Below are 16,810 nucleotides of genomic sequence, written 5' to 3'. Positions count from 1 at the left end.
TTCTTTTATATGTTAATATGTATGGATCATTAATTGTAACGACAAACGTATATAGGTATGCATGATCTGTAAGTCACAGTTTAACATGGGTTTATATAATATGGGAAGCCAAAGCCAGGCAAATTCAGCCCTTGATTGGTAGGTGCTCTCCAGGATTTCACCTAGGAGTCTCCCTTGAGAGATTGATAGGGATTGAACTTGATACCTAAGTTTCTTGCACAGAGCCATTTGGCAGAGAGGGTTAGAGAGGGTTTTTAACCTAATTTCTAAACTCCAAAATGATTCCTGACATTTAGGAAACTGCTGAAAACCTGGTTGTTCCAGAGAGCATTTGGGAAAGTAGAGTGAGTGGGTTACACCATTGATGAGTGATGATGGAATGCAGTGATGGATTAGATATTCAACTGGTGTTATGATATTGTTTTATTGATATAGTCTATAAAGATGTTTTATTCATTTGATTGTAATGCTGTGCTTTCAAAGATACTGCTGTATGCTGCTTGGAGTTATATGATTTAAGCTTAAAAGCACAAACAAATATATAGAATCCTAAAAATATTTACAAAAGATTAGTGGATTCCAAAAATCAGTTCTGGCTTAGAAAATTTCAGGCAATGTGCTAAGCTGTAATGCATGGTGGAAGCCAGGATAAATGAACTCTGTGTTTTTTCAGATGAAACTTCATTTGGCATGATATAAGAGTGACCGACAAATTCTTTGCAGATGGCACTTTTAGAGAATTAGCAGGTGTGTCCTTCATGCAAGGACCATGTAATCTAAAATTCAACAAAAGGAAACATCATAAGGAGAGGTAAATATAGGCAGGCTAAACAGGAAAACTATATTTATTTCATTCATTTGCAAGACTTGCACAAATAGTTCTAGTGGAGCAGTCCACTGGATCCACTTCTCCAAGCCAGTAAGAAACCACAGGGGCTCAAAGGCCTGGTGATGCAACTGCTTTGAGCTCCCCCAACTCCTGCCATGCCCTGAAAATCTCAGACCTCAAAGCATCCAGGCCAGGTCTGCAAAGATGCTTTGCAGCTTTGAGGAGTGGATCCAAAGGATTGCAGTTGAAGGACCTAATTGAACAATAAATGGCAGTGTACAAGTACAGATAGAGTAGGTGTAAGGATTGCCTACCCTAATAGACTCAGACTCACAAGCAGGAACTTAATATCTGTTTATTAAAGAATAGTATGCAAATACAGAGAAAGCTGAGAATGAGCAAAAGCGCGCCAAATACAAACTAAAAACCCTCAGCTCAAACGTAATCCCTCCCCTCGCCCTGCCGTTGCAAACTCCCCCCCCCCCCCAGGTGCTGGTAACCGTTTCTGCTGATGTCCTGGGAAAGGAACCTTGAACACACGAGATAACCCAAACACATTCCAATCCAGCTGCTAACATATAACAATCCCACAAGATGGAATCCTCCTCCCCTCCCAGACGAAATGATAGGCTGTTTTTAAGGACACTCAAGTCAACAGGGGTATATAAATGAGGGGTATGCTAGTTTGATTTTCTTTAAAGCAATGCTTGCACAGAGTATAAACCAGCAGTCTGGGTTATTGGGAGCAAGCTACATGTCACAGCTGCTTTATTCTCACGCATCAGCCAAATGACATGCGAAACATTACGATGTAATGCATCAGCCAAATGACACGCATCAGCCAAATGACATGCGAAACGTTACGATGTAACGGTAACATTGGAACGGTGAACATGACAGTAGGGCAGTTGGGAAGTATGAGATTCTAAAAGAGGCTTCTACTTTCATACTGGGAAAAGCTAACCTCAATTTTTGTCCGTCATGTTACTCTTAAAGCAAGGAACCCTGCCAGGAAACAAACAAACAAACTCTGTAGGGACTCACTGTTGCCCTTTATGAACTAAGAGTGCCTCTAGAAGAGAAATAACACTTTACTGCAGCTGCAAACAATAGGAGGTAGTCAATAGCAATAGGTAAGCAGTCTCAGGAAATCTTGTCAAGCATTACTGATCTGCTTAGTGACAGATCATTGATAAATTTCCAAGGAACCCCATAGTTTCCTAGAGGAAAATAGGTTAGAAAAAAGGAGACCCAACTTCATTCTTGGAATAGAGCAAAATCCTTGTTGTGATGCTATTAATGTTCCATTCCTGATGTTGATACTTTTGCCAAACTTCTGACATTAGTCTCATTTGTTTGTTTAGTTGCCTGAAGAGATTGGAAAACTTGAAGATAAATTAGAGTGTGCCAATAATGCTCTGCAAGCTGACTGGGATAGATGGAAGCAAAGCCTGCGTCTTGATATGAGATCAGCATTTAGCAGTGTGGCAGAAAATAGTCTCCATTATTATGAACAGGTAAAACACACTTTTTAAAAAATTGCATCCAGTTGTGTAACATCACCATGTAGTTTGCTTCTATCTAAAAAGGAGTGTTTAAAAGTGGAGCTGTTAATTTGTTTTGTTATATGCACTCCATAGTTGTACACACCCACCCACACACACACACACACACTGCTTCTAAGTTCACTATCAACAGAGGGCAGTCTTGATTTAAAAAGCACAAAGCATCTATTTATTTATTTATTTGTTTGTTTAATTTTTTGCTTTCTTCAAGGAAGCTACAGGAGTTCATGATAGGAGATCTTTGCTTTCTAGGCCTGTGGACGAAAGGACTGCCAGATCTGATCAGCAGATTAATCTCCTACAGCTTTAGGTGATGAGTCAGAGGGACAAGTCTGAATCAATAGAGACAAATTTTAAGCGGCATGGCTGTAATTAGAAAGTAGCCTGCAGATTCAAGGTGGAGTTGCCATCTGCCTTCACTTGCATTATCAAGCTAATCAAGCTTTGCTGGTGCTTAATCTCCTCACAAAGTAGCATTTCTAAACTTCTGAATGATAGGCTGTTTTTAAGGACACTCAAGTCAACAGGGGTATATAAATGAGGGGTATGCTAGTTTGATTTTCTTTAAAGCAATACTTGCACAGAGTATAAACCAGCAGTCTGGGTTATTGGGAGCAAGCTACATGTCACAGCTGCTTTATTCTCACTTTGCACTTTCCTGCAATAAGCCGGAAATCAGAAGCGGCTAATTATTCTGTACCAACCAATATAGCCAATATAACAAAGAACAAAGGAAGGGATTTTAGATAATTTCTAACAGTGACTATCTTAAGTGATTGACTGTAATTTTCTGTAAAATCTCATTTTATTCCTAATTATGGATCCAATCCACTAAACTGCATTTTACCTATTAGGGTATTTATTAATCCAGAGTGAAATCCTAAAGCTAAACAGGATTAGCTACTCTTTGTATAAATTAAACTAAACAAATGACATCCTCTAGCAGTATTTATTGACACCCAACTTGCATGTTTTATTATGCTGCAGGTTCTCTGCCCTGCACTATTGGTGCTCAGCAGGGTTGCCCAGATGCCATTTGCCACTCCTTCCCCTAAAGTATGGTTTGCAGCTGGATTGTTTAACAAATGAACCCTCCATACAATGTCTGAACAACCCTTCCTATTGCAAAAGCACCTAAGTGTATGTTATAATAGGCAGAATATATCTTATGAATTCGTTTCTTGTTAAAGAATATTGTTCCCATGCCTTGTAGCATTTCCTCACATATCGTAGTTATCATCTGACACATGCTGAATGTACATATCTTTTCACAAGAATGTCAGTGGAAAGGCAGAGTTCTTGATAACCAAGTGTGTTTAATTATACTGAGAAATACATGAGCATTGAAAATCTGCTATTTGTATTTCTATTTTAGTGTAATTGTTACGTTACTAGTTGTATGCTGGTCTATGACCGAAATAAAATTGATTGATTGATTGAAAATCTGCTCTTGTGGATCAAAGCACTACTCACATCAGCTTGCTGTTACTTGGTATTTCCTCAGCCTCTTCCTGTCCTTGTGTGTCTTGTGAACTGTTTATTAGAGATATGCCCCAAAGGTAACCATACAATGTTGTGCTCTAAAAACTGTTCATGGATAGATTTGGTTTTTTTCCTTTGCAAGAGAAAAGATTTACAAAACTAAGCATAACCGTTTAAGTATCTCCCTGCAGTGCTGTAGTAACTTTCCTAAACTGCTCAGCCATTCTCCTGTTTTATAATGCTGCAGTAATGTTGTAAATTACCCTAGCCCACCTCTAACATGCGTACACTAATGTAGCCATTCAAGAATAAGCAATCAATTTTCAACGTTGCAATCACTCAGCTCCCATTCAGTTCAGAAACCTAATGAATTTATGGTAACCATACATCTGATCACTATACTGGAAGTTCAGATGGACTCCTGTTTCTTATTCTTCTGGTGTTATAATAGAATCCAGGGTGCCTAAAAATATTGCAAGCTCCTTATATAGCAATGTGAATATTTTTAAATTGTCTATTCTTGTTTATTAAAGCTGGGGTGAAATGCAGGTAACCCTCAGTTAACAATGGCAATTGGGACTGGAATTTCCCTCGCTAAGTGATGCCATTGTAAAGCATGATGTCATGTGACTGTACCACTTAACGAGGGAAATTCCAGCACGTCCAGTTGCCATCGTTAAGCGAATCACTGCGGGTCATTAAGTGAGGATGTCATGTGGTCGCCATTTGCGACCTCCTGCCGGCTTCCCCATTGACTTTGCTTGTAGGAAGCTGGCAAAGAATGTTGCAAATAGTGATCACATGACTGCAGGGATGCTGCAACCAACATAAGTATGAGGACCAGTCATAACTACCACTTGTTCAGCACCCGCATAATTTCAAATGGTCATTGAACGAGTGGTCACTGAAGTGGTCATTAAGCAAGGACTACCACCTGTTGTTAAAATTCTTTCTTAGGTACTTTTGCTTGTGACTTCCCTATTTAAGAACTGGCTTTATCCTCTTTACATCTGATTAATTCTGTCACTTTGGAAAATAGTTCTTCAGTATCTACCTATGACTTGAGCTTCATTGAGGACTGTGGTTCCTCATGTCGTTGGCAGCTTTGTACATTGCTACAGAAAGGCAAAGGTTTCTTTCTGTCCAATACTAATGGAATTCAGTGCCAAAAACTGTTTAGACTCTGGCCTAAAATTTCCCTAAACTGACTTAATAAAACAATGGCAGAACATTTGCTTGCTTGTTTTATTTATTTATTTTCTTTCAAGTACTTTTATGCTACTTCAATCAAACAAATCCAAGCAACTTAGATGTGTTAAGCTTCTATAAAACATATAATATATCACAACTCTTAGTGGCTTACAGTTAAAAAAGCAAAAGAAAAATTACAAAATACAAAAAAATCATGAATAGCCTCCAAACAATATATATTTTTTAAAAAGCCCATGCTGCTCAACTTTCATTCTGCCCCAGAGCCTGGGAGAATAGCCAGGTCTTTAATAGCTTCCTGAACATCATCAAGGTGGGAGCCATCTGGATCTAGGGGTGGGGGATGGGGCAGAGATCTCATTCCAGACGGAAGATGCTGCAACAGAAAAGGCACTTCCTGGTCCCAGAAGGTGACATTGCTTAATTGATAGGTCCAGGAGTATACCCACTCTGCCCAATTTGAAAAGATTTATTCAAATCCCAAAGAAATCTACATAGAATCACAGATTTGATCACATATCATAGAGTGCAATCCTTTGTAAACTTAACTGAGAGTAATCCTATTGAATATATTGAAAAGTATTTTGAGTGTAATAGATTGTACTGCCAATCTGTTACACTTAAGCAGGTCTATATAGTCTGCAAAGGGGGGGGGAGTATTTTGAGATATTTTGGGTGAAATCTGGAGTTAGTTAAAACAGACCCCCTGCAATCAGTGGGAAATTCCAATGAGTCTTCTGTAAGTAGGGTGGAATCTTGATTTCAAACTGAAGTAGATTTCTTATTCTATTTCATTCCATATTAGAGGAAGACTCATTTAAGTACATAACTAGTCTGAAAAACAGTCAGATGATAGGGGTCCTTTGCTTAGGACCTAATTAGAAATTCAGCCTGAAAACACCTTACAAGAAGAAGCTTGCAAATACGGTTTGCATAAGGTTTATAGACCTTACTAGTACACATAAAATGAAATTGTACCTGTAATTAAGAGGATTATAAACAAATGCATCAGCAGTTACCACACAGACCTAGGAAAACACACAGCTGCTTTATGTTTTGCAAACAGATGCTGTGTTTGCATCCCCAGATTCTCCAAAGTATTTTTGCCTTGACTCTGAAGTGTTGCACAGCCCTAATAATTCCTTGAAGTTACATTTGCAACCTGTCAACTTTGCTGCACCAACTTGAATGACTGGTACATAGTATGATAACCTGCATAGTAAGCAGTGCTTGCTGAGCCCATCAGGCAGCGATTGGCAAATTCAGGAGAAGAAATGAGAATGCCATTATGAATAAAACAATGAACATGTTTTTGGTCTTTGCTGATTTACTTTATTATGTGTGTATGCGTATAGACCTAATTTCAGAGTCATTTAGTCTGACAAGAACTAGCACGTGAAGTATCAGGGGAGGCATAATTCAGTTTATAGAGGACAAGTTTTATATCTGTAAAGTGTTTTTATCTCCAGTTGAGGGACTTCAGTAGCAAGAGCAGGAAAAGGTTGGCCTAAAATCTCGACCCTTGTGGATTACGTTGGGGTAGATGGTTTGAGACAAAATGGAACGTTGATCTGCCATGCTGTGAGTTAGCAGGGAAAAGTGCTTTTCGAGTCCTTTACATTCTCTATGGAACATTGATTTTTAATTAAACCATATACAAAATATTCTATTATCATAAGAATATAGGAAGAGCTATGCTGGATCAGATCAAAGGACTATCCAGTTCAACAGACCATTTAGTCAGCTAGCTGCCTGGGTGATAATGCCTTCCTACTGATGTTCTCCAGCAACTGGCGTTCAGAAGCCTGTAATTCTGGGTGTAGCATATATCTATCATGTCTATTATGATATGACCATCATATTCTCAAAATAGGCTTCCACATTTTATTTATTTATTTGTTATTTTTATCTAACCTTAATTATTTTTTATAACTAACTCAAGGTGGCGAATGTACCTAATACTCCTTTCTCCTCCTATTTTCCCCACAACAACACAGTACATGGATTTGGACCTTCAGCTGGTTGGTGAGCAGTAATGGTACCAGTACAGTCAAGTTCTGGAATCCTCAGTGTAAAAGCAGATACACCCCTCTTCCTTGGCATCTGCCAGGCTTCCTGCCTCATCTGATCTTTTATATATATTAAAAAGGAAAAGGAAATAAAGTCCTGGTCTCAAGCACAGTTTTTATTTCCAAAAGGACCTTGGGTTGTGGGGTCCTTGGTGCCCTCTGAGCCTTGTTGTTTTCTTGCAGACATTTCATTGCCAGACTAGGCAACATCTTCAGTGCAAAGAGGGAGTGGGCCTTGCTCTCAGTTTATGTACTGTGGAGGTAAACAACATTGACATTCAAAAGAGACAATAGAAAAACCAAAAGACCAGTACACTCCCTTGCCAGCAATCAACACCCAGATATGCAAAAAATCAACACTAGGATTAACACCAGATGAACCATCAAACAGCACAATACACCCTAATCAAGGAACTATTAACTCAGGCAATCAGCCAAGCAGCAAACAACAGCCCATTCAAAGAACTCCCAAGGAGAGAACAACACCCATCAACACAAGCAGGGCAAGCTACGGTATGTAAACTGAGAGCAAGGCCCACTCCCTCTTTGCACTGAAGACGTTGCCTAGTCTGGCAATGAAATGTCTGCAAGAAAACAACAAGGCTCAGAGGGCACCAAGGACCCCACAGTTCAACCCTGAGCTACAAATATTTGCTTCGATTGAGACCTTGGATTTTAAGTGAACCCCATAAGTTTTATTTTAAAAAACAGGTGGGGATTCACCCGATGCTCTGTATGGAAATAAGCTTGCTTGCCCTGGAAAAGGACAAAGATAAATAGAGATAGAAGGGATCATACAGAAGAGGTTGCTTTCTGAACAGTGTTCCTGTGGCAGCCATTTTGTGAATGGGCAAGCCCCCATAATCAGCTATTTTGCAGGAAGATACACAGCCCCCCCAAAATGCTTCCTGATCTTTGCTGATATTCCAATGAGTGATGTTCCAATGGGAATTGTATCTCCTTTTTCAGTGTCTTATCTTTGCTTATAGGACATAGATTGCAGCTACAAGTTCTGGACCAGGGATACAGAACTAAGGAGCAGCCCATGAGATACACTTTTCACACCCCTATTTTATACCACATCTAGCTCATTTGCAGTTTCATGTGTTGTGCAGATCCAGAAACTTGGATTCATTCCTTAAACTGTGATTAAAATAACCATGGTTTAGTGTGATGTATGAACACAGCCATAGAAATAACTTTGATCCTCTAGCATACTGAAGAGGGCAGATAAGTAAGATTGGTTTGTGATGTAGTCATCAATATGAGTGAACGAGCTATCATATATGAATTTTCTGTGTCATTCCAAGATAAAAATAAATAAATAAAGCTTGAATTATTGTGGTGCTGTCATGCATTCAACTGCCAAGTATGGAGAATACATACAGTGGCAAATAAAATGCTATGTTGGCATCGTGAACCATTTCTCAGACATGCTGTGCCAAGTACCTCTGTCCAAAACAGAAAGAAAAGAAGGCCGTGGTAGGGATTCTGAATGGAAAAAAAACACCCATGAATACACAAATACAACAGCTTGACAATCAAGAGGGTATACTGTTCTTAAAACGGGGCAGCTGATTCAATCTGAGTTTGTAACACACATCTGTGTGAAGAACAGACGAGGGTTTTATGTTGTTTTCTGAGGCATTCCATATCTATGTTTAATTCATTGTTTTAGTGGATAGCTTCATTAGTAATCATATTATCATGCTTGAAGGGATGGTCTTCCAGAAAAAGCAAAAGGCAGTTTAAGGCTACATGAAATCAGTAAGTCTTACAAATACATCTGTGTGTGTGTGTGTGCACATGTCATTTCATTGGAATATCAGTGAATGAGAAGGTGTCCCAGCATGGGGTTGCCCAGCAGCGGGGGGCAGAGGAATTTATATGGAGGGCATCCAATTGGTGCTTTGTGTTACTATTCCCAGAAGGCAGAGCATCCAACTTTAGCCAGTTTATTAAATCTATTGTAACCCCCTGAGTTACACCTGAGATTAGCCATAGCTCCTCAGAAACAACGTCCCAGAAGATGCAGTAAGAGATTATCAGTCTAGGTCATGTGTCTTAGGGTCTGCAAGCAGTGCTGATGCTCGCTGTGTCAGAATCAGTGTAACTACAAGTAGAAGGTTTTCTCATCAGTGGGATCAAATGCCGTTGCTAAAAATGGTGGCCTGAACTTTCTGCTAATTTTATGCCCTTTGGGCCTGAGCAAAACCAGTTTTCTACTGTAGCACTTTCAGTTGGTTGTAAATTCTAGTTCTGCTTCTAAAGATGTTATATGTTGATTTATTATTATTGTTAGAATAGTGTAAAGTCTGGTTATATAGCACCCTGACCCTTTAATGGATCAGCTACTCCCATTGGACTCTGGCCAAGCAGCGTGATTAATTGCAGAAGTTATTCTCAGATGTCTGAGAATGAAAGTAGTTACAGCAGTGAACCTGAGAGAAAGGGGTCTTTCAGTAGTGGCCCTGTATTCACTTCCCCAAGAAATAAAATTGTTTCCCTTTCTGCTTTATATAGGCATAGAAACCTTTAAAAGACAAAGAAGAGTCTGTTCTTTTTTTAATTAAGATCAGAAATCAATGTTTCTGCTGCTCTTCTTGTTTTTAAGTTGTATGTCAGCATTTTCAAAATTTATGATGGGATCTCTGGCCAGGAATCTCTCATACTGCCTTTCCTGTTTTATCAGTTTAAATATTTATGTTGAAGTTTTATTATATTTATAGCACAACCTTGACATCCTTTTCTCTTTTGAAAAGCAGCTTAGAACTCTCTTAAAAATTTATGGCTTAAATAAAATTAATAAAGCCAGCAGTGTGTCTGGTAAATATGTCTGTAATCTGCTGTTCACCCAGATTAGATTTACCCATCCCTTCCTTAAACTCTTCCTGGCTGTACAGAGATTCAGAGACCCAACTTCCTAAGTACAACATCTGTTCAGGTCAATGAGCAGAAAGACTATTGCATCATAGGATTTCCTTTAGGCAGACAGGGCTTTGTGCCATCTCATTTCATACAGAAATCCCAATAGCAGTACAGTATCCCTAGTTCATGGAAAAGTGTTACACACATAAACTAAGTGTATCTAGGAGCTGAGAGATACACAGGATTTGTGTACTACAAATGAATAAAAATAGCATTTGTGCCAAAAAAAAGTGTGGATAAGCTCAACAATCTATTGGTTTTGTTATGGCTAAACTGAGTGAAATCTAGAATAAATGGTTTTAATAAATGCTGACATCTAGTAAATTATACAGGCAAAACAAGGCTACTGCATTGCCCCCAAAGTACATGACCCAAATATCTGATATATTGTTTGTAGTAGTAACAGTAGTAATAGTAGCAACATTGGTTTATGGCCCAGCATTAGAAATATGAGGAGTTCAGATGCATCGGTCATGTAGAATCATCTTCCTTTAAAAATTTAATTACCATTTTGCCAAGTGCAACTTGTTAAGCGTACATTAGATAGGAAGAATTCCATGTTAGAGTTAGATGAACTATAAGGGTAATACAATCCCATTTCCTCCTGCGCATACTCCCCACTTACGTCTCTTCCAGCTGAGCATGGTAGAAAATTTACTTGTGTGCCTCTTTCCATCCTCCTCGGTGGATTGTTTTTTACATCTGCTCTCTTGATTGCTCTGGCCTAACATTTTAGACTTTGAATGAAAGTTAATTTTGAATGAAAGTTAATTTTAGATATTATTGGGACTTCTAAAACAATATTCTGACATTCAAAATGTAGGGGGGGAAATTCTCTTGATCTTCATCCTCTGTATATAAGTGCATGCAATATCTGTTTTTCTCAGCTGCTTTCACTGACACGTTGGAAGGTGTATAGCACCAGGGGAGACCATTGGCCTTTCTACTTCAGTTGTGACTTAAGATGACTCTTCGGAGTTTCAAAGAGTTTTTCCTAGCCTCATGTGAAGCTGTCAGGGATTCTTCCAAGGATCTTTTGCATGCAAATAGTGTATGATCTGCCACTGTCAGACCCAGCCCAAGAACAACGAAGAGTCAGTCCATTCAAAGCCCAGTTCTTTATTTGCTAACACTGTATAGACAGAATCTTGCCAGACTAAAGCTACTCTACCTAACCTAAGGGGAAATAACCTGGGAGACTCTAGGGCGGGGCTATCCTGAACCTCTTCTTTTTCCCACTGTTGCCTCCCAGACTTGCCTCCTCTTATCTCCTCCACCTCCTTGGAATGTGCCCCTCCTTCCTGAGAACCAGCAGCACTACCAAAATCCACCACAGCCACTGAACTATTAATCACCACCATCAAAATGCAGGTTTCCATTCAAGCTGATCAGCCAGTTTTGGTCTCAGCATGTCCTTGATGGTCATCTGGATATAGTGGTGAATGCTGAAACTGCAGGGAACATAGGGAGCAATTTCAGTACAGGTAGTCTTCAGTTAATGACAGTAATTGGGACTGGGGACTCCATCTCTAAGCAACATGGTCATAAAGCGTAATGTCATGTGACCACGCTGACTTATGACAGCAGTTCTGGCAGTCCCAGTTGCCATTGTTAGGCAAATCCCATGTGGTCATTAGGCACAACATCATGTGATCACCATTTGCAACCTCCTGCCGATTTCCCCATTGACTTTGCTTGTTGGAAGCCAACAGTGAAAGTTGCAAATGGCGATCACAGGACACTGCAACCATCGTGATTGCAAGTTGGTTGCCAAGCACCCAAATTACGATCATGGGACATGGGGATGCTGTGACAGCCACAACTTCAAGGACCGGCCATAAGTGTCGTCATTTGAACAGTTGCTGAACAAATGGTTGTTCAATGAGGACTACCTGTAATTCAAAATAGCATGTAAGAATGAGAACAACGTAGAGATGAACTAAATATGAAGTAGCATTCATTAGAATAACAACATTAATTATTCATTTATCACTGACAAAATGGGAGGAGAGGTTCAAAGTCAAAAGCGAGTAAGCAGCTCAGCTTAGAGGCAAAAGCTTAGCACAACCAATCTTTTTATAATAATTTTATTAAAAATTACAATTACAAAAATAAAAACTAATACAAAAAATAGAATAAAAAGAAAAAATAGTGTAGAAAAGAAAAAGAAATATATATATAAAAATAAGAATATAGTAAAGGAAAAGAAAAGAAATATATAAAGAAATGACTCCCCCCTTTATCACAAGTATAAACAATTTTAGTAACTTATCACCTTCTCTTAAAATCCAACAAATGATCACTTCTCCCCATATCCCATTTCTTTCCTACAAACAAATCCTTAAAGCAATGTTTCTCTACCTTAGCAACTTTAAGATGTGTGGACTTTAACTCCCAGAATTCCACAGCCAGAATGCTTGCCGGGGAATTCTGGGAGTTGCACTCCACACATCTTAAAGTTGCCAAGGTTAAGAAACGCTGCCTTAAAACCTTGTTTCAGTCCTGATCAGCCAAAGTTCATTAAGGGTTACCAGAGATAACATATCTATTTTAACCTTGATCATATTAAAGTAAAGGTAAAGGTTTCCCTTGACGTAAAGTCCAGTCGTGTCCGACTCTAGGGGGCGGTGCTCATCTCCGTTTCTAAGCCTTAGAGCCGGCGTTGTCCGTAGACACTTCCGGGTCATGTGGCCAGCATGACGACATGGAATGCCGTTACCTTCCCGCCGAAGCGGTACCTATTGATCTACTCACATTTGCATGTTTTCGAACTGCTAGGTGAGCAGGAGCTGGGACTAGCAACGGGAGCTCACCCCGCCACGCGGTTTCGAACCGCCGACCTTCCGATCGGCAGCTCAGCGGTTTAACCCGCAGCGCCACCGCGTCCCTTGATCATATTAACTAACTTTAAATTTTTACTTTTACTTTTAACAATCTTGATCTTTACTCCCTCCAAATAATGTCCTAGAATTTGATTTCTTTTCTTTGTCCATTAAAAGAAATTCTTCAAAGCTTTAACAGGACTCTTGTAAATCCAATATAGGAAAATTATCCAGGTCACTCTCTTGATTTGTTATTTATATATCCCTTTTAATTATTAAGAGACATCAGCCAGTTTCTTTTGTATGTCCAGTGTAGCATCTTTTTCCATATCATTCTTGTAGCCTGTCATTTTAAAATCCAATTTCAGATCTATCTCAGTCTTGTCAGGTAAAATTTGTTTCTCTTTCATAACATCTTTTAAACACTATAGAGGGAGACACTCTTAAAATTAACTTCTGGGTCCATTGTTCAAAAATGTCCTTCTGTCTGTCCAGTGTTAAAATATTTTGCTTCATTCTGTATTAGTAAGCCAAATTTAAGTGTTCTTCTCCTTTAATTATAATCTTTAGTTCCTTCTGGTTCCCTCTAGTGTCCAGCCTTCAAAGTCTCATTGTATCATTTTTTTTAAAGAGAATTCAAAACAAAAGCATTTTCCCATGGGAAAGATTCTTATAATTAATTCCAAACTCTTATTTCAAATCCATCTGGACCCTTAGTCCATTTCTAACTTTCCAAATTCAAAGTTCTAATCACTCTTTTGCTGTTTATTCCAAAAGAAAAGAAAATACAAGTTCTTAAACTTGTATTTAAAACTTCTTTCACTAAGGATTGAAGGAAACTCACCTGGTGCTGTAAAACATGTCGATCCAAAAGTTCCTAATAGCTGAAAAGCAGTTAACAAGCCATTTCCGAAAGTGATAGAAAAGGAAGTATGCGAACCTAGTATCCTTAAAGGTGCCGACCACAGTTTGAGCAAGATGGCTATTCCTGTTTTCCAAAAGCTCTAAACCCACCAGAGATGGCTGTCTTGTGGTCTCCTTGTGAAGAGCAACTGTATGGAGCACTTGTGTGGGATCTCAAGTCCTCTCCTTGACCAGAGACGAGTTATGAAGAGCTGGTCTACTCATCAGCTCTTCATTCTGCCACAGTCATCAGCTCTGCTTGTAGTGGAGCCGTCTTCAGTTTGCCATTTCTTCCCCAGAAGTTTCCAGCATAGCACAACCTTCCAAGCCTCTTTTACTTACATAATTACTCAATTTATTAAGCTTATCTTCATTTATGTAACCAAATATGTGTTTGGGAGTTCAGATACTTCTGTAGCTTATTTTGATGTCTGAGGTCAGTGCTCTGCTCCAACTGATATGATACGTAATTAGCTACATGAACATAAACGTAGATCTCTGTGCCTTCAGCTCCAGGCTTTTCTTCCAGAGAACATCAGCTGCAGAACTCCCAATCCTTCTTAGGCATTCACTTGAGCTGCTCTGAAATTCTTCCTTTTCCAGTCCCTTAGCATAAAAAAAGGGAGTTGATCCTGAGAAAGGACCATTAATGCAAAGTAACTGGAGAGAATAACATAATACAAGATACTTTATTTATGTATGTAGGACAGGATCCTCTTATGGGTCACCAGAAGATAACTACACAAAAATGAAATGGCAGGAGCTTGCCTGAAACTGCACATTGTATTGAAGTATTATTGCAACTTACAGTATAGGAATGATGGCATCAATTTCAGCAATGGGAGGTTAAGCCTGGAAAACATTTTGGTATTGCAGACAGCTGTGTGTACAATACATTAGCAACTATGATAATTATGCCTTAATCCTATCTGGAGCATTAGTAAGGATCATGAAGTATTTAAGAATGTGAAGTAATTTTTTTGCCAGCATAGTAAATACTAGAGCTCTGAGCTGAGAGCAATCAAACATTCCCTTGGCTCACCATAGTTGAGCTGAGAGCAATAACATGTTCTCTTGACTTGCTCTGCATGAGACTATCACATCCCTCAGCAGAGTTGTGGCTTCCCAGTTCAATGGTCTGTTTTTACAACTAGATGAAATAGAGCCAAATTAAAGCAATAATCATAGTATACCTGCAAAAACTTGTTAGTTAATCTACAGTAGTTTACTAACTTATTTGTGCAAATTAATTACTCCTTAAAGTATAACAGCAGTACCTTAGTATAATAATCAGCAGGGGTGTGCAGAGCCCATTCTGTTCTTTTGAGAGTGGGATCTGGAGATCTAGAAATGAGATATCCATTTTGGGTTGCTCTAAACTAATCCCATGCATCTCAGTCCTTGCAGAAAAAACCATTTTTAGAAATACAGAGCCCTGCCCTCTATTATTTGGCTTTGCACAAGAATGGGATTAAATTTATAGGAAAATAGAGCATTACAAGAAGATGAAGCATCCCAAATTTTATAGAAGACAGTGCTGAGGTTTTTCATATAAAATGTTTGCTGTCATTTGGGAAATTTATACACCATAAAATTTCACTTTATTGCCTAATTTATGTGGAGAAGCAGCTTGAGGATTGTTTATAGAATTCCAAAACTTCAAGTTAATTTTTTGTTTCATTTTATTTTGAAGTGCCTTGCTACCTGGGAGTCCTTCTTGACATCTCAAAGTGCTGCAGACATTACCTTGGAAGAAGAATCTGAAGATCAGTCTTGATTGTTCATCCTCCGCTGAAATGTTCTTCATCAAAGAATTGCTTTATATATGAGATGAAATTCATTTATTCTATATAACTATTAAGATTCAACAATGGGAGAGTAAGCTTACTAAAGTCTCAGGTATTCTATTATCCTAGACTTTATTTGAATCATGGTTTGTGTGTTTTTGGGGGGGAGTGAGACCCAGTTCAGATGTAACAGTAACCAAATTTAATGCTGTGGGGACAAGTTTAATACTTCATCTCATGCCTTCCTACCTTCCTTCCTTCTAAGTATAATTAGAAGATTAGAAATTTTCCCTTCAGTTTTAGATTATGGTTTGGGTTTAATATTAAGCTATAGTTAAACTGGTTAACCAGTTTCTGAGACAGTGATTCAAAGTTAAGTTGTTCCAGTGAAATATATTTAGGTTTACTTGAGTTTATTCACAATAAACTCAGAAGAAGCAATGTGAGAGAGACATTATGTTCTTTCTTGTAACATTAAACTATGGTTGTAACACCTTACAACTATGATCGTAGCACTAAACTATGGGTTGTAACACTTTCTTGTAATACTAAACAATGGTTATATCCAAACTGGGCCACTGGGGTGAGAATATGATTGCCAGCATTTTTCTGGAGATAATTCTTTTTTTTAATACTGCGTAATTTGAATATAAGATATTTTAAATATGCATTTTAATAATAAAAAGTTTAATAGGAATTTCTTCACTTTCATTTTCTCTTTATGCTTATAGTTAAGTTCTAATCTGAACATTTATAAAACTTCATAATGTTTGACTGAATTCTTTTATTAGTAAATGCACTGCAGTGGCAGTGAAACATTCACTGCTAGAAAGAATATGGAAGCTGTGAAATGCAGATTCCACACCAATTAGTCTGACACGTCTGACACCTAGAAATGCATTTCTTAAATTTAAAGTAGTTTAAAAAATGGCTTCCTGACAGATGTTTATTTTAAAAGCCATTTTTATGTTGATATCTGAATACACACAGATATACAGAGTTGCTCTCCTCAAAGGAACACCTTGTTTTCTTTTTAAAGGATACTAGTTTATATTTTTTGTTATTTTTAAACAATAAATGATAGTTTTTGTTGATTCAGTAGTAAAATATTGGCTTGAAAATATGTATGTGGAAAATTTAGCAATATAAATAGTTATTTATGTTTAGTAAATTACCAGTCTGTCTTTTAGCAAACAGAATATAGGACAACCAGAAG

The 16,810-nt window shown here is 38.3% G+C and overlaps 1 protein-coding gene across 1 annotated transcript in view; it reads left to right on the top strand.

Moving 5' to 3' along the window:
* SNX7 (sorting nexin 7) overlaps positions 1-16,291 on the top strand; it is a 60,201-nt gene extending 43,910 nt beyond the window's left edge. Inside the window, exons 8-9 of the mRNA XM_063298271.1 lie at positions 2,194-2,346; positions 15,501-16,291. Coding sequence (XP_063154341.1) covers positions 2,194-2,346; positions 15,501-15,584 — 237 coding nt within the window. The 3' untranslated portion in view covers positions 15,585-16,291. The remainder of the gene's footprint in view (positions 1-2,193; positions 2,347-15,500) is intronic.
* Positions 16,292-16,810: the final 519 nt, after the last annotated feature.

This window comes from Candoia aspera, chromosome 3 (assembly GCF_035149785.1).
Source record: "Candoia aspera isolate rCanAsp1 chromosome 3, rCanAsp1.hap2, whole genome shotgun sequence".
Classification (NCBI taxonomy): Eukaryota; Metazoa; Chordata; class Lepidosauria; order Squamata; family Boidae; genus Candoia; species Candoia aspera.
The sequence above is the reverse complement of the archived record's forward strand: the minus strand, read 5'-3'. Positions and strand labels throughout refer to the sequence as shown.